Below are 16,987 nucleotides of genomic sequence, written 5' to 3'. Positions count from 1 at the left end.
TGAAGGAATATATGGATTTTTTTAATTGCTTATTTTTTAGGAACCCTTCACAACTTATTTCCTAAATTTGCAAGGAGGGAAATTTGATCATGCAGATCGAACTTTTTCGTCAATTTCCAGAGCTTGGCGAAACAGTCAGCGTGATACATCTGATATTAAGGTACAGGTGTTTCATTTTACAGTTATTATTGCCACTGTGTCCCTTTTTCAATGAATATTGACAATTTCTCTTTTGCAGTACAGTCCTATTTACCAAAGATAAGCCTCAAAGGCTTAACTAAGTGGCCAATAACTACTGTATAGAATTTCTCTCTCTCTCTTCTATGTCTCCCTCTTCTTCCTGTCTGTCTGTCTGTCTGTCTGTATGTCTGTCTCCTCTCTCTCTCTCTCTTTAGTTGTGGAATGCTTGTTTTTCCTCCTCCTTGGATTCCTTTTTTTAAAGGAAAAATATAGTAGTATGGAGGTAAGGCAGCGTGCTCAGTGGAATTTCAAACTCACTGAATAAAATTAATATAATCAGAAAAATACTGTGAGAAGAATCTCAGCCTTTTAAATTTATTTTTTTAATTTCATTTTATTTTAGAGATCTCATGCCTCTATTCTTAAGGTAATCATCTTTTGCCTGCTGCTGGTTCTAAATGCATACCTGACTCTGCTTGGTATAGGATTGCATTATTATTGGGGGGAAATAAGAGTTCTTCTCTTTCTGTATGTATATTCACTACGGTAAAAGATGAAAAACTTTGCACAGTAGCTAATACATTCTTTACTAGACTTTTGCTTCTACCCTCAGAAATACAGTATTTTATTTTCATGACATAGTGTCTCTTTCTGCAAGGTACTATGTTAAATGCTATTGAATGTAAGGAGATATGCTTATGGTTGTGAAGTCTCATAAAGAAATATGACTTACACATAAATAATTATACTATATGGGAGAAAATGATAAGTACCATATGAGAAATATTGGGGTTCAGAAGGGAAAAAGTTACATTACTAATGTTTGTTAGTATAAAGTACTTTTTATGATTTCCTTCATTAAGTAGTAGATAATAACAACAATAAACAAACACATAGGGACAGAGATTGGATTGGCGGTTACCAGAAGGGAAGGGGGGAGGGAGGAGGGTGAAAGGGATAATTCGGTACATGTGTGTGGTGATGGGTTGTAATTAGTATTTTGGTGGTGAACATGATGTAATCTATGCAGAAATAGAAGTACAATGATGTACACCTGAAATTTTTACAATGTTATAAACCAATGTTACTGCAATAAACAAAAAATTAAAAAAAAAATTCAATATAATAATTGTATCTTACTTTTAGGTATGATACTTTACAGACTATAAAATATATGCTTTTCCTTATTATAGAGTATAACATTGCTTATATCAAAGATGTTTTATTGAAGAAGATTCCATCATATGTAGAAATAATCTTTTTTATTGGGACATCTATAGAATGTTTTTTTTTTTTGTGAGGAAGATTAGCCCTGAGCTAACATCTGACGCCAATCCTCCTCTTTTTGGCTGAGGAAGACTGGCCCTGGGCTAACATCTGTGCCCATCTTCCTCCACTTTATATGACACGCTGCCACAGCATGGTCTGACAAGCAGTGCATTGGTGCATGCCTGGGATCTGAACCTGCGAACCCCGGACCGCCGAAGCAGACCGCGCACACTTAACCACTTGCACCACCGGGCCGGCCCCAGAATTTTTTGATATCACAAATGATGTACTCTGAAATACTCTTGAAATTATATATCATATTCTTTAAGAATCATCAGTAGATAATTTTGAAATGGATAATTAGATAACAGTAATTTAGAATAGTTAACAGATTTAATAATTATTGTTTAATTCCACTTCTAATCTCAAAGCTATTTAATTACTTATTTAACTCTTTGAGAATTAATGAGGTATAGCACATGAAAACATTGGTAAGCCTGAGTTTTTGTTATAAAATTGAAGACTTATGAATTTCTAAATTCCTTCATTTGTTAAGCACCTCTTGACCAAGTTATAACCTTTTACTTAAGTTTGGTACTGGAAATGTAAAAAAAACAAAATCATGCATTTGAAAATTCTTTTTTCCTACTGTGTAATAGTGAGATAGTGGATATCTTCAACTTTCTACCCCTCTCAGTCCTAGTCATCTCTCCTTAATGCTTTGATGGACAAGACATGCATATGATAGATCCTTGTAAATTTGTTGTCTCTTCTTCCTAAATCTCAGCCTTTTTCTCTCAAGATTCTTTAATTAACACATATCTGGTTCCATTTTCCCAAAAACTTCCCTTAAAATACCCTACCTGTAAAAAAATTAAAAACCCATGACAGCTACAACACTAAAAATAAAAAACAAAACCTATGTGAACTTCTTTACCTTTCTCCTTCCTTATTTGCTCATTACTCTTGTTTCTTCACAAAGAACGACTCATATCCATCTTGCTTTCCTTTGAATGCCCCAGCAGCTTTAATAAAATAGCTCTAACTTCTAGACAAATACTAGAATTTCAGTTCTTGCTACTGTGCTACTTAATTTCTAGCTAGTGTTAAATAAGGCATCTACATGAAGAAGCAGAGTGCAAAGTTAAGGGAAAAGTTGAAAAAAAAAAGAATTTAAAATTCTAACTGTCAAGTTGATTGGAGCTTGGTTAGAAATATAGCTTCATTCTTTATCACTTAATTGTTTATCGTTTAATTATATTCAGAGGCACAGAAATTTTCTTCAGGACTAACTTTGCTGAAACCTACTTGCTCTTCTAATATATATATTCTTTTTCTCTTTTTAACCACAAAATATTTGTATGGCGGCTACCACAATGATAAATTATGCCGTTTTCTATATTGATAACCAGCTAATTTGAGCCCTACAACTTAGTGACTTCCAAATACTTTGAAAAGAATGTAATATATACTTACATAGGCTATTTAAAGAGCCTCCTTATAGTTGGTCCTTCTAAAACTCAGGAGGGATTTAATCATGCCTCTTTTTTTTTTTTATCCTGCCTCTTTAAAAGTGTTACATTTTAACATTTTAGAAAGCACATTTAAATTATTATAATAATATTTGTAAGAATAAATACGTAAGAAAGCACATTTAAGTCACCATAATAGTGTAAACATCTCATTGAGATATAACATTGTATTTCAGATGGAATCATACTAATTATAGTCTGATCTTTATTTGTATTGTCTTGTTGGAGGTTCTAGGAATATGAAGGAAATGTTAAACACTAGAGAGGGGATAGTGAAATATGAGGGTGGGTGGTGGGAATCATTTTATTGAGTGGATTCTAAAGTATGTATGTCTTGCTTGATTAATATAGTGTACATTCTCTAAAATGTTTTCATGACATTTTACAAAAATGAAATGTTGTGAGGTAGATAGAAGATTTATTTTAGTTACTTTTTTTTCAGGAAAAAAGATTAGAATAAGATGATAACATTTGCAATACTTAACTTTTTTTGGCTAAAGGGGAACTGTCACTGCAATATCTTAGAATCCCTATTTGTTGCATTGTGCTTATACTCAGAAAATAATTTTACTAAAAAAATAATGGTTAGTCCTATGAAATAATGGTAAAAATATGAATTATTTTTATTTTAGAGAAGAAAGAGACCTTATTAGATTTTACTAAAGCAGTCTTTCATTTTTAGCGTGACTTACCGTTTTAAAGTTTTGGAGATCATTTGTATTTCTGTGCATCATTTGTGCTTCCATTTCACATCTGACCCTCAATGATGCTTTTTATTCTGCCTGGATAAACAGTTCAGAAGTGTTGCTCAGTTCTCTCAGTAAGCTTACCACTGTCCAATAGAAATATAATGCAAACCACAATTGCAAGCCACATGTAATTTTAAATTTTCTTTTATTTTAAAAAGTAGTCACATTTTAGAAAGCCAAAAGAACCATTAAAATTAATTTTAATAATGTATTTAACCTGATATATCCAAAATATTATTATTTCAATGTGTAATCAATATAAAATTATTAATTATATATTTTACATTCTTTTCTTCATACTGAATCTTTAGATCTGGTGTGTTTTTTATATTTACAACACATCTCTATTCATACTAGCCACATTTCAAGTGTTCAGTAGCCACTTGTGGCTAGTGGCTACTCTATTGGGCAGTGCAGACTTAGGGCATTGTTTTGGAATTATACCAAGGGATAGCTTTCTGCTTATGGAAAGAAGAATGCCATCATCCTCTTTGAGCAACGATGTTTCTGATGTTGTACTTCATCTAAATATGAACTGACAGGTAGTAGTAATAATAGGTAGTCTTAAGAACTGATATAGAAAGTACTAAAATAGGTTGGAGAATCATCACGGTGATAAATACTGTTTTTAAATCCCCAGCAGATTCTGTGTTTCACGTCTTAAAAATTCACTTAAGTTTGGAAACTGAGGTGCAAAATAGATTGCTGTCTTCAATGTGAACCATTATGACCAAATTTTGTGGAACAAATCACAGACTTATAAAGCTGAATGAATTTCACAAGGCAATCACATCTAAATATTAGGCAAATATCTAAGCTTTTCTAGGCATTTCATTGTCACTGATTTCCTCCCCCTCTCTTGAGGCAGCATACTCATTTTAGGTACCCTTAGTGTCAGTAAATTCAGTCTAATGGTTAAGTGCAATCTGACTTGCTACAGTTTAAACTCTTTTCCTTCTCTCCTATAGAAATGATTAACAGTCAGGATTGGAGAGTGGAAGAAGTCATAAATGTCACCTAGGTTCGTTATTTTAGAATGGGGGCAGTAGGAAATGGATCTAAATGGGAGATTATTGGAGAACCATACTTCTCCAGAAGCTCAGAATTTAGTACAGTAATATATTAGTAAAAATAACCTTTGCTAAAAGTAAAATTAGAGTAAAAATTTGGTGGGATCCTGAGATAGCATTTAATTTTTAAATTTTTTATTTTAATTGGGTTTATGTGCTATCAGGCCCTGGTTGATACAGCAGCAAATAAGACATAGCCACTGCCTTCAATGAACTTTTGCACAAGAAGCGATACTGACAATAAAACAATCCTAGCAATTCAGTATAATAAAGGCTCTGTGGGCTCGTAGGTACAGCATCTGAAATGAAGACGAGTGAGAACAAAGAGGAAATCTGGGGCCTATCATCAGGGCCCTTATAAGCTTTGGGAAGGAGGTCGGATTTTTATCCTGGGGATAGTAGGGAGACATTGGAAGTGTTGAAGCAGAGGAGTGAGATGAACAGATTTTCTGGTTTTGAGAGATCACTGTGGTTGGTGTTTGAATATGTATTACACTCGGAGCAAAAGTGGAAGCTGTCTGTAAACTGTAAAAGTAATTAGGCCAGAGGCAGTGGAGGCTTAAACTCAGTAGTGGTGATAGTACTAGAGAAATGTGGATGACTTGAAGACATATTTAGGAGGTAAGAATTGTTAGGATTTGGTGATTGATTTGTCTTGTAAGATGAGAGATAAAGAGAGGGAAATTGAATTTGACTTGGGCACGTGTGTAGAGAATGCAGAAAAAGAGCAGTGTTAGTTAGGGCATAGGTATCTAGCTCCCTGCCTTCAGGGAGAAAACTTCCTATGATAGGTGAATTAAAATCTCTTAGAACATATTTAGTTAAGCCAGCATTTATTGAGTATTTATCACATGCAATACATAGTAGAGAGCACTTGGGGTTAAAGGATAAGATAAACGTAGTTCTTTACTTCACATACCTCTAGGTGAGAAAGACAAGTACACATAAAACTATTTTGAATACAAGTTAGACAGTGATAAGTACTGTAATAAGATATAAGCAAAATGAAATTAAGTCTGACTGGGGTGGGTGGGGTTGTGAATGTCTTCATAGAGCAAGTGATAATTGAATTGTACCTTGGATGCAAGGGATCCTTAACAAGCCTCCCAAATTTATGTCTCTAGCCTGTACCTGATATCTGACTCCCTCCTTGACATCTCCATTTGAATATATAAAATGTTTCTCAAACTTAACATGTTCAAAACCAAATTCCTGATCTTTATCGCTTCAAACCTACTTTTCTCACAGTCTTCCCCATCTTAGTAAATGCTTTTCCAGTTGAAAGTAAAAGCTAAAGTCCTTACAGTGCAAGACCCTACACCATCTCCCTCTCCTCTCCAAAATCCTGTTACCTCTTGATCTCTTTTTGTACTGTTTGCCCCCTTGCTGACTCTGTTCTAGCTAAATAGAACCTCCTTGGTATTCTTCAAATACTCCAGGTATCTTCCTACCTCAGGGCCTTTGCTTTTAGTTTTCCTTTCACCTGAAAAATTCCTCCAGATATCCTTATGGATCCATTCTTTCACCCCTTTCAAGTGTTTGCTCAAATGTCACCTACTTAGTAAGGACTTCTCTGTCCTATCTATTTAAAATTACATCCATCACCCCATGCACTTTAACTCACTTCCCAATTTCAGTTTACTTCATGTCATGCACCCTCTGATATACATGTATTATATTTATTCATTTGTTTATTATGTCATTCTGCTGGAATATTAGCTCCATGAAAGCATGAATTTGGGACTGTTTTGCTTATTGCTTTATCCCTAGAGCTTTAAAACAGTGTCTGGAACATAGTAGGCCCTAAATTAAATATTTATTAAATTAATGCTTTGGTGAAATGTATAAGACTATTCTGAGCAAGGAAAATGACATGCACAAAGTTCAGAGAAAATGCTTGGCATGTTGGGGAATGCTTATTGGTCTGCTAGTTAGTCTATGTGCTTAGTGTGTAAGAAACATAGAAAAGGAGAGATGCTGAAAGGCAGTTGTTGTCCAATATGAAGACCCTTGGTAACATCCTAAAGATATTTGGCTGAATTCTATAGGTCAGTTCAGCAAAATTTTTATGTAAACGGCCAGATAATAAATATTTTCGATTTGTAGTCCATGTGATCTCCATCACAACTACTCAACTCACCACTGTAGCACAAAAGCAGCCATAATCAATATGTAAACAAATGAGTGTGACTGTGTTCCAATAAAATTTTATTTACAAAAACAGATGGCAGGCTTTTGGCCTATGGGCTGTAGTTTACCATCCCCTGCCGTAGGCAATGAGGTGCTGTTTAAGACTTTTGAGCAGGAGTACTGTTGGCTCTGTTATAAAAGAAAGAGCTTTGGCAGCAGTATGGAAAACAGACCAGCGAATGGGGAAAGAGGATGAGAGCTGGAGGTAGGGAGAAATGTTAGGAGGCTATTATAGTTAGTTCAAAGGAAAGATGATAAGAGCCTGAACTAATTAAGTAGCTAAGGGGATGAATTCAAGGGATGGGTTAAAAATAATTCTCCAGGATTTGGCATTTGGTTGAATGTGAGGGATAGGAAGGCATAAAGATGATTCTTTAGATTGGATGCCTAGATAAATAATGATGCTATGAATTATAATGAAGCAGGTTTGTAGAGCAAATGTGTGAATTCAGTTTTTGACACACTGATATATTTTCAGAATAACCAGGATACTATCACCTACTAGTTGAAAATTCAAACCTAAGCTTCAGAAGAATGTCATAGACATATAGGGTAAGAAGGAATAATAGGCAATATTTATCTTGAACTCCTCGAAAGGGTTGTCTATTCTTTTGTTCTCCACTTCCTCAGCTCCAATACCTCCTGAGCCCACTCGAATCAAGCTTTCTTTTCCACCACTTTATTGATACCAGTCTTGTCAGTCATTGATGAACAACTTCCATGTTGTCAAATGCACATTTTCAGTTCTCATGGTACTTGATCTGTTAGCGGTTATTGACACAATTAATTAATCTATGGCTCTCCCCTGAATTCTAGATTTAAATATCTAGTTCCCTTTGTGCTATATATATGTTCATAGGCATTTTAAACTGAGCATGTCCAATATCAAACTCTGTCTTCTCCCTTACCCTCCTCTCTACCCCAAATAAGAAGTTTTTTTCTTCCCCCAGTGTTTGCCATCTCAGTAAAGGACAGCACCATTTACCCAGTTTGCTCAGGCCTTTAGAAAGCTTAGAATCTTTGATTCCTCCCTTTCACACACCCACTACTGCCCATCTTCTCAACCCTCAGTATATATTCAGAATCTGACCAGTTATCACCATATCCATCACTAGGGCCCTAGCCCAAGTGGCTGTATTTTTCACTTCAACTGTTCCCCACATGGTATTTTCTCTATACAGCAGCAAGAATAATCTTTTGTGTTGTAAATCAGATCTTATTCCTGGCTCAGATCCCTCCAATGACTGCTCATCTAACTTAGAACAAAATTCAAGTTCTCTGTAGCCACTGAGGCCCTGTGTTATTTGGTTGCCTCTCTGATTCTTCTCTCTTACTCTACTGCATCCTCACTTGCCTTTGTTGTGGTTCCTCTTCAGAAATGCCAAGCCCACTCCTACTTTAGTGGATTTGCATATAGTGTTCTCTCTGCCTGAACCACTTTCCCCCAGATATTTGCTTTGCTCATTCCCTTATTTCATTCAGGTCTCTGCTCAAATGTTACCTCCTCAGAGTAGACTTCCTTGCACACTCTTTGTAAAATAACACCACCCCAACTCCCATCATTCTCTACCCCGTTATCTTGGTTTTTTTTTAAAACATAATACTTGCTACTATTTTACATGATATGTATATATTAGTTTGTTTATTTTATGTTTCCATCTTTAAAGCTCTATGAAGGTGGAGACTTTTTGTTTTGTTCACTTTGTAACCTCAGCATTTAGAACAGTGCCTTGCATTCAGACAGAAATCAGTAAATATTGGTTGAATGAATGAAAGAATGAATAGATTTAAAATTGTCAGGAAAAGAGGAGTCAGCGAAAGAGGCTGGGAAAAATAGAGAGATCGTTTGAGGAGAAAGAGGAGAGTTTATGGCCATCCCAGCCAGAAAGACAGAGCAAAACCCAAATGGATATGTGCTCTACGTGGAATGGGACTACTAACATCTCTATGTTAGGAAGGGCTTTTCTGTCCACAGGAAAACTGACAGCTGAATGTCATCTCTTGACCAAGAGTTATTAATGATTCAGTTTTCCACATTTTTACAATTAAAAGAGATTGAGTTCTTAGTGTTGTAGCTTTACAAAAGAAGTCCATCTGGGCATCCTATCGTTGGTCATATCTTGGATATTCAATTTAAAAACCTATCTTATAATTTATTGTGTATTGTTAGTGATGAATATAAACTTTGTATTGTTATGAAATTAGTAGGGTCAGTACAGGAGATTCCATACATATAATTAAATAAATAGAATGCAATAAAATTCTAAGAGATTACTAAATAATATTTTTAAAATAAGTGACTATCAGTAATATTATAAGAATTAGTTTTAGCTTTAAAAATTAACCCTTAAAAGAATTAAGTGTTGGTTAAATAATAATACACAATGGAGATGATCCTAGAATAGTTTTATTTGTGTCTTGTGAGGTTTGTAAAACATGAGACCTTTGACTTGCCCTCTACTACCTCAGAAATCCCAGGAGTCTGTAATCTGAAGATAAGTTGGGTTTCTTTTTTTTTCCTATCGGCATGCCTTCTGCCATAATACACTCCATGGATGCTGATAGCATCAGCATTAGAGCCATTTATAAGAAAGTGTTGAGCTAATAGAACATAATTTCTGGAAATATATTTCTTGATGCATTTATTAGAAAAAAGCTTAAACTTTGATGATTTGGTAGGTTTATTTTCTTAGTAAAAATATTTTCCTCATTTATTCTTTCTGTTTTCCAACCAACTTTTAAATAATTCAGAATTTTTTAAATGCTAAAAGAAAGTAAAATTAAAATCTTATCATTTTCCATACATCCTCTGCACATTTCTGACATATGTACTCTCTCTTCCTTCTTTCCTTCCTCCCTCCCTCCCTCCCCCACCCCCTTTTCCTCCCCCGCTCATTCATCTTCTCCTCCTCCTCCTCCCTCTTTCATTCGTTTATTTTTCTAGTCTCTCTTTTTCCGTCACTCTCTCTCTTTCACACTCACATCCACATTAGAGTGAGCTCAAGCTCTCACCTCTCTCTTTTTTTTTTTTTTGTGAGGAAGATCAGCTCTGAGCTAACATCTGCCAATCCTCCTCTTTTTGCTGAGGAAGACTGGCCTTGGGCTAACATCCTTGCCCATCTTCCTCCACTTTATATGGGACGCCGCCACAGCATGGCCCGACAAGCGGTGCTTTGGTGCATGCCGGGGATCCCCACCGGCGAACCCCAGGCCGCTGCAGCGGAGCGCACGCACTCAGCCGCTTGCACCACTGGGCAGCCCCCTCACCTCTCTCTTAACAATGTAAAACACACACACTCTAACTAAACTATCTATCTGTTCATCTTTGTTTTTGTACATAACTTGTAGATTTGTTAATTTAACCACATCTCTTTAACCCTTTACTTCTTCATGTATCAATAGGTTAAATGATGTACCCATGTACTAATTTTTTTAGCATTGAACTTTGTACTTTTACGTCTACAATGAACCATTTTTTTGTTCTTTGATAAAAATTACTTGAAACACTGAACATTTTTCTTTTTTTAAAAAAATTTTTTGTTTATTGCAGTAACATTGGTTTATAACATTGTATAAATTTCAGGTGTACACCGTTATACTTCTATTTCTGCATAGATTACATCATGTTCACCACCCAAATACTAATTACAACCCATCACCACACATGTGCCGAATTATCCCTTTCGCCCTCCTCCCTCCCCCCTTCCCCTCTGGTAACCACTAATCCAATCTCTGTCTCTATGTGTTTGTTTATTGTTGTTATTATCTACTACTTAACGAAGGAAATCATACGGTATTTGACCTTCTCCCTCTGACTTATTTCACTTTGCATAATACCCTCAATGTCCATCCATGTTGTCACAAATGGCTGGATTTCATCGTTTCTTATGGCTGAGTAGTATTCCATTGTGTATATATACCACATCTTCTTTATCCATTCGTCCCTTCTTGGGCACTTAGGTTGCTTCCAAGTCTTGGCTATTGTGAATAACGCTGCACTGAACACAGGGGTGCATGTATCTTTACGCATTGGTGTTTTCAAGTTCTTTGGATAAATACCCAGCAGTGGAATAGCTGGATCATATGGTAGTTCTATCCTTGATTTTTTGAGGAATCTCCATACTGTTTTCCATAGTGGCTGCACCAGTCTGCACTCCCACCAGCAGCGTATGAGAGTTCCCTTCTCTCCACATCCTCTCCAACACATGTTGTTTCCTGTCTTGTTAATTATAGTCATTCTGACGGGCGTGAGGTGATATCTCATTGTAGTTTTGATTTGCATTTCCCTGATAGTTAATGATTTTGAACATCTTTTCATCTGTCTGTTGGCCATCTGTATATCTTCTTTGGAGAAATGTCTGTTCAGGTCTTTTGCCCATTTTTTAATTGGGTTTTTAGTTCTTTTCAAAGAACCAGCTCTTGGTTTTATTAATTTTTTCAGTCTCCATTTCATTTATTTCTGCTCTGATTTTTATTATTTCCCTTCTTCTACTGATTTTGGGCTTTGTTTGTTCTTCTTTTTCCAGTTCCTTTAGGTGCATTGTTAGATTGTTTGTTGAGATAGGCCTGTATTGCTATAAACTTCCCTCTTAGAACCGCTTTTGCTGTATCCCATAAATTCTGGCATGCCGTATTTTCATTTTCATTTGTCTCCAGGTATTCTTTGATTTCTTTGATTTCTTCGTTGACCCAGTCGTTGTTCAATAGCATTTTGTTTAATCTCCACGTGTTTGTGGCTTTTCTAATTTTCTTCCTATAGTTGATTTCCAGTTTCATACCGTTGTGGTCAGAAAAGATGCTTGGTATTATTTCAATCTTCTTAAATTTATGGAAACTCTTAGGTTTTGTGGCCTAATATGTGATCAATCCTGGAGAATGTTCCATGTACCTTTGAAAAGAACGTGTAATTCTTTGGTTTTTGGATGGAATGCTCTGTATATATCTACTAGGTCCATCTGTTCTACTGTGTCATTTAAGGCCAATGTTTCCTTATTGATCTTCTGTTTAGATAATCTATCAATTGGTGTAAGTGGAGTGTTAAAGTCCCCTACTATTATTGTGTTACTGTCTAGTTCTGTTTTTATGTCTGTTAATAATTGCTTTATATATTTAGGTGCACCTACATTGTGTGCATAGATATTTACAAGTGTTATATCCTCTTGTTGGATTGTTCCCTTGATCATTATGTAATGCCCTTCTTTGTCTCTTTTTACAGTTTTTGTTTTAAAGTCTATTTTATCTGATATGAGTACTGCTACCCCAGCTTTCTTTTCATTGCCCTTTGCGTGGAGTATCTTTTTCCATCCCTTCACTTTCAGTTTGTGAGTGTCTTTAGGTCTGAAGTGTGTCTCTTGTATGCAGCATATATATAGGTCTTGGTGTTTTATCCAATCAGCCACCCTATACCTTTTAATTGGGGCATTTAGTCCATTGACGTTTAAAGTAGCTATTGATAAGTGTGTACTTACTGCCATTTTTAAACTTTTTTTCTCAGTGTTTTAGTAGTCCTTCTCTGTTCCTTTCTCCTTCTATACAGAATTGATGGTCTCTTTAGTTTGACCTCTGTCTGAAAGCTCCACTCTTTAACTCCCCTCCTCCCTCATTTTATGTTTTTGATATCATATATAACCTCTTTTTTGTGCATTTGTATCCATTGCCCTCTTATCATGGAAATAGATAATTTTTCCTATTTGTGGTCGTCTCTTTTCCCCTTAAATCAGGCCCTTTAACATTTCTTGTAGCACTGGTTTCTTGGTGATAAAGTCCTTTAACTTTTGCTTGTCTGGGAAATTTTTGATCTCTCCTTCCATTTTGAATGATAATCTTGCTGGGTAGAGTATTCTTGGCTGTAATTTTTTTCCTTTTAACACTTTAAATATATCTTGCCACTCTCTTCTAGCCTGTAAGGTTTCTGCTGAGAAGTCAGCTGATAGCCTTATGGGGTTTCCTTTGTATGTAACTTGTCTTTCTCTTGCAGCTTTTAGGATTCTCTCTTTATCTTTAATTCTAGACATTTTGATTTTGATGTGTCTTGGTGTGGGCCTCTGCGGGTTTATCTTGTTTGGGGCCCTCTGTGCTTTCTGTACCTGGATGTCTGCTTTCTTCCTTCGGTTAGGAAAGTTTTCATCTATTATTTCTTGAAATAGATTCTCTGCCCCTTTGTCTCACTCTTCTCCTTTCGGGAGTCCTATAACACGGATGTTAGTGTGCTTGATGTTGTCCCAGAGGTCTCTTAGACTGTCCTCACTCTTTTTAATTCTTTTCTCTTTTACCTGTTCAGCTTGGGTAATTTCTTCTAGTCTTTCGTCCAGCTCACAGATCCGTTCTTCTGTATCCTTTACTCTGCTTTTGAGTCCCTCTAGTGAATTTCTCATTTCCATTATTGTATTCTTCATTTCTGATTGATTCTTTTTTATATCTTCCATTTCTTTGTTGACATTCTCAGAGTTCATCTATTCTTCTCCCCAGATCAGTGAGCATCCTTAACACTCTTAGTTTGAACTCCCTGTCAGGTAGGTTGCACATTTCTGTTTCACTTAGTTCCTTTTCTGGAGTTTTGTCCTGTTCCCTTACTTGGAATGTATTCTTTTGCCTCCTCATTTTACCTCTTTCCCTGTGCTTGTGTCTACGTATTAGGTAGATCAGCTACGTCTCCTGCTCTTGGATAGATGACCTTATACAATGCCTTAGGAGTCCTGCAGTGTGCTTCCCTCAGTTCTCAATGTTCCAGGGGTGACCCCTATGTGGGCTATGTGTGTCCTTCTGTTGTGGCCTGTTTGTTCTCCCTGTATATGCCCAGGTAGGCCGAATTATGCTCCTGGTCAGCTGTTGTAATGCTCAGCAGTTTGTAGTTGTTGTGGGCCCTTCAGTCTCTTTATCAGGTGTGGGGAGCCCCAGCTCAGTTGGCTGCAAGTTCTAATACCACATTTGTGTTGCAGTATTTCTTTTAAGTGAGTAGGCCCCCAGCGTGGCAGGTTGTTAGGCTCAGGGGCTTGCAATTGCTATAAGCCTCCAGCCTTTAGGTCTCTTGTCAGCTCTCTGAGGATTGCAGCTGGGTGGGGCTGGCCTCAGGCACGGGAGCACCCAATTGTTTCAGGCTTTGGAAGGTGGGGCAAACCCCCTATGTGGGTCTTTGAGAAGCACAAGTCTTCTGCAGCTGACAAGCCCTGCTGCCCGCAGGTCCACACACACAGTCGACACAGTCCTGCCCTGTGTGTGTGCCCCGACCTCCCGAAGTGGACCCAGTCTCTCCATGGCGGGAGCCCCACACACTCCGCCACTGCCCCACACTCTCTACCCGCTCCTTGTGCACGCCCTGCCCCACTGAAGTCGGCTCAGTTGCCAGGCTGCAGAGAATCCAGTCACCAATCTATGCAGGCCCACAAGTTGCCTGAGGGCTTGTTGTTGGGTGGGGCCAGTCTCTAGGGTGGGCTGCCCGCCCTGGCTGAGCTGGATTAAATTGGTGCTCTAGTGGGTGGGGCAGACCCTGGGCTAGCAGGCCCCAGGGAGAACTCCATTGGCGTCTGTGACAGCACGCCCACACCAGGCCACAACAATGGCCGCCGCCAATGTCCCAGTCCCTGGAGAGGTCTCACCTCTCACCGAGATGCACTTAGGGCCTATCAGGTGAGTCTCTTTTCACCAAAGCATTATGCACCTTTCTTTCTGGTGATTTTAGGATCCTTTCTGAACTGGGTGAGTTTGCACGCGGGCCCTTTAAGAGCCGGTTTTGATTTCTTTGTGAACCAGCTTTTCTGGGGGTACTCCCCAATGTTTTAGTAGCAGGCCAAGTCAGATATTATGCCACTCATCTCTATTGTGCTGGGTCCACAAGATGCCTACAGCGGGGGCGCTCCCCGGCTCAGGGACCCACGCCTCCAGGGAGGCTGCGTACCTTTGGGCTGCTCCACGGCGGCCGTGAAGCTGGCCGCTTGTGAAGGCGGCGTTTTTTCTCTCTGGAAGGGAGTTTCTGCCTCTTTCACCTCAATTAGGATTGTCCTTTGTTGCAAGAGTTCCTCTTATCCAGTTTTCAGTTCTGTCTCAGGGGTAATTTTTCCACGAGTAGTTGTAAATTGGCTGTGTCTGCGGGAGGAGGTGAGTTCAGAGTCTGCCTACGCCGCCATCTTGACTTCTCTGAACACTTTTCTTCTTATGCTATTTATATACTGGGCAGAAAAAAAATCTTTTAAGGCACTTACAAAATGCTTTTGTCTTCCTAAAGTAAAAAAATGTACACATGTCAGCTATGATTTATTTTTTGACTGGTGATCTTCTGACATTTTTGTTCAATTAAAAATGTAGACTAGGTGCTGGCCCAGTGGGGTAGGGGTTGAGTTCACACATTCTGCTTCGGCGACTGGGGTTCGCAGATTTGGATCCCAGGCACGGACCTATGCACTGCTTATCAAGCCATGCTGTGACAGGTGTACCACATATAAAGTAGAGGGAAATGGGCATGAACGTTAGTCCAGGCCAACCTTCCTTAGCAAAAAGAGGAGGATTGGCAACAGATGTTAGTTCAGGGCTAATCTTCCTCACCAAAAAAAAAAAAAAAATGTAGACTGTTCATTAATGTGTTCCTACACTGATATTAACTGTTCTCTGCCATACTCATAGCAATACATATGTATATATGTATGCATTTTACAACTTGCTCCAGAAAGGATTTAAGATGGGCATTTTATTTATGTCGCGTCTTCTTGCAGTTATAGCTTACCTGTTTGCATTATTAATGTCCATTATCTCTTCCCAAATTACAATTTCCTTGAAGATAGGGTCCTGAAACAGCAAAAGCCTTGGTGAGGATGTCCAGTCCAAATATGGAAGTGAAAAAATGTGTTGAAAGCAGGAGAGAACTGTAAAATATTGAGTATTCATCATAAAGTGAGGCATGTTAAGCTGTACTGTCATTGGTAATAAAAAAACAATAAATTTGTATTAAATGTGATAGTTGTTTAGTAGGAATTATTAAGTATCAAATATTTTTGTGGACATATTTATTTTTACAAATAAATTTTGTTAAATGCCCTTAGAATTATTTTAAATGCTTTTATGAATGGGCATGATTCAGTGAATGACATGTTAGCTTTAAGAATCAAGCAAGTTGAGTCTGTAATGTGGGATTTTTATCAGGGGTCACATTACTGATAATAATAATAATGAGATCTTATGTGCATATAGAATTCTGTATTATCTCATATTAGCCTCACAACAACTCTTTGTTTGAGAAATGGCAATTGAGGTAAGGGTCAGAAAAATTAAATTAATTTAAGGACGTGTGACCCGTAAGTTGAGTAGATAAGACTCAAACCCAATTATTCTCTCCACTATATTAGATTGAAATAGATTATCTATTATCTATTGGTTTGTAATCCATGATTTTTCTTCCTTTTAATGCATTTGAAATGACAGTTTTATAATATCTAAAACCACACCATATTTATTGGATCTGTCTAGAAGGATTATAGATTTTTTTTCTTCTTTAATTTAAAAAATTGCTATTACGTTTCTTTTACTAAAGGAAAAAATAGCATTTTATCTACTAAATAAAGAGAAACTAAATTTAAACATCAGTTTGAAAACTTTCAGGTATGCAGTCCATTTAAAATGAATTATATGTTCAATTCAACTCTAATCAGTATTTTTTAAATTTTTTATTTATGAGCTAACAAAATAAAAACTTGAATGTTAAAATGTATCAGAACATGTACATTATTTTTTTCCTGATCTATTGTTTATCAGCTCTTTTTGTTCATTAAGAAACGTTTATAGATTTTTTTTTCCTTTGTAAAATATATCATTTTTCCAGTGGAGAAAGGCTAAAATTTCAGTTTCACATCTTTTTTACTATCCATGTCCCCAAAGCAGTATACATTAAATTAGTTACCTTCCTATCGTGCTTATATTTGAGTTTTCAGGATTTCATATCTTAGTAAGTATAAAATAAAATATAAACTTAGCCCTGAAGTAGCATTTTTATTTTTATTTCGATTTTGAT

The 16,987-nt window shown here is 37.0% G+C and overlaps 1 protein-coding gene across 7 annotated transcripts in view; it reads left to right on the top strand.

The window, feature by feature from the left end:
• LRBA (LPS responsive beige-like anchor protein) overlaps positions 1–16,987 on the top strand; it is a 723,014-nt gene that overhangs the window by 551,208 nt on the left and 154,819 nt on the right. For all 7 annotated transcript variants that reach the window (XM_058550176.1, XM_058550181.1, XM_058550180.1 and 4 more), the window contains one exon: positions 41–160. In XM_058550176.1, coding sequence (XP_058406159.1) covers positions 41–160 — 120 coding nt within the window. The remainder of the gene's footprint in view (positions 1–40; positions 161–16,987) is intronic.

This window comes from Diceros bicornis, chromosome 11, assembly GCF_020826845.1.
Source record: "Diceros bicornis minor isolate mBicDic1 chromosome 11, mDicBic1.mat.cur, whole genome shotgun sequence".
Classification (NCBI taxonomy): domain Eukaryota; kingdom Metazoa; phylum Chordata; class Mammalia; order Perissodactyla; family Rhinocerotidae; genus Diceros; species Diceros bicornis.
The sequence above is the reverse complement of the archived record's forward strand: the minus strand, read 5'-3'. Positions and strand labels throughout refer to the sequence as shown.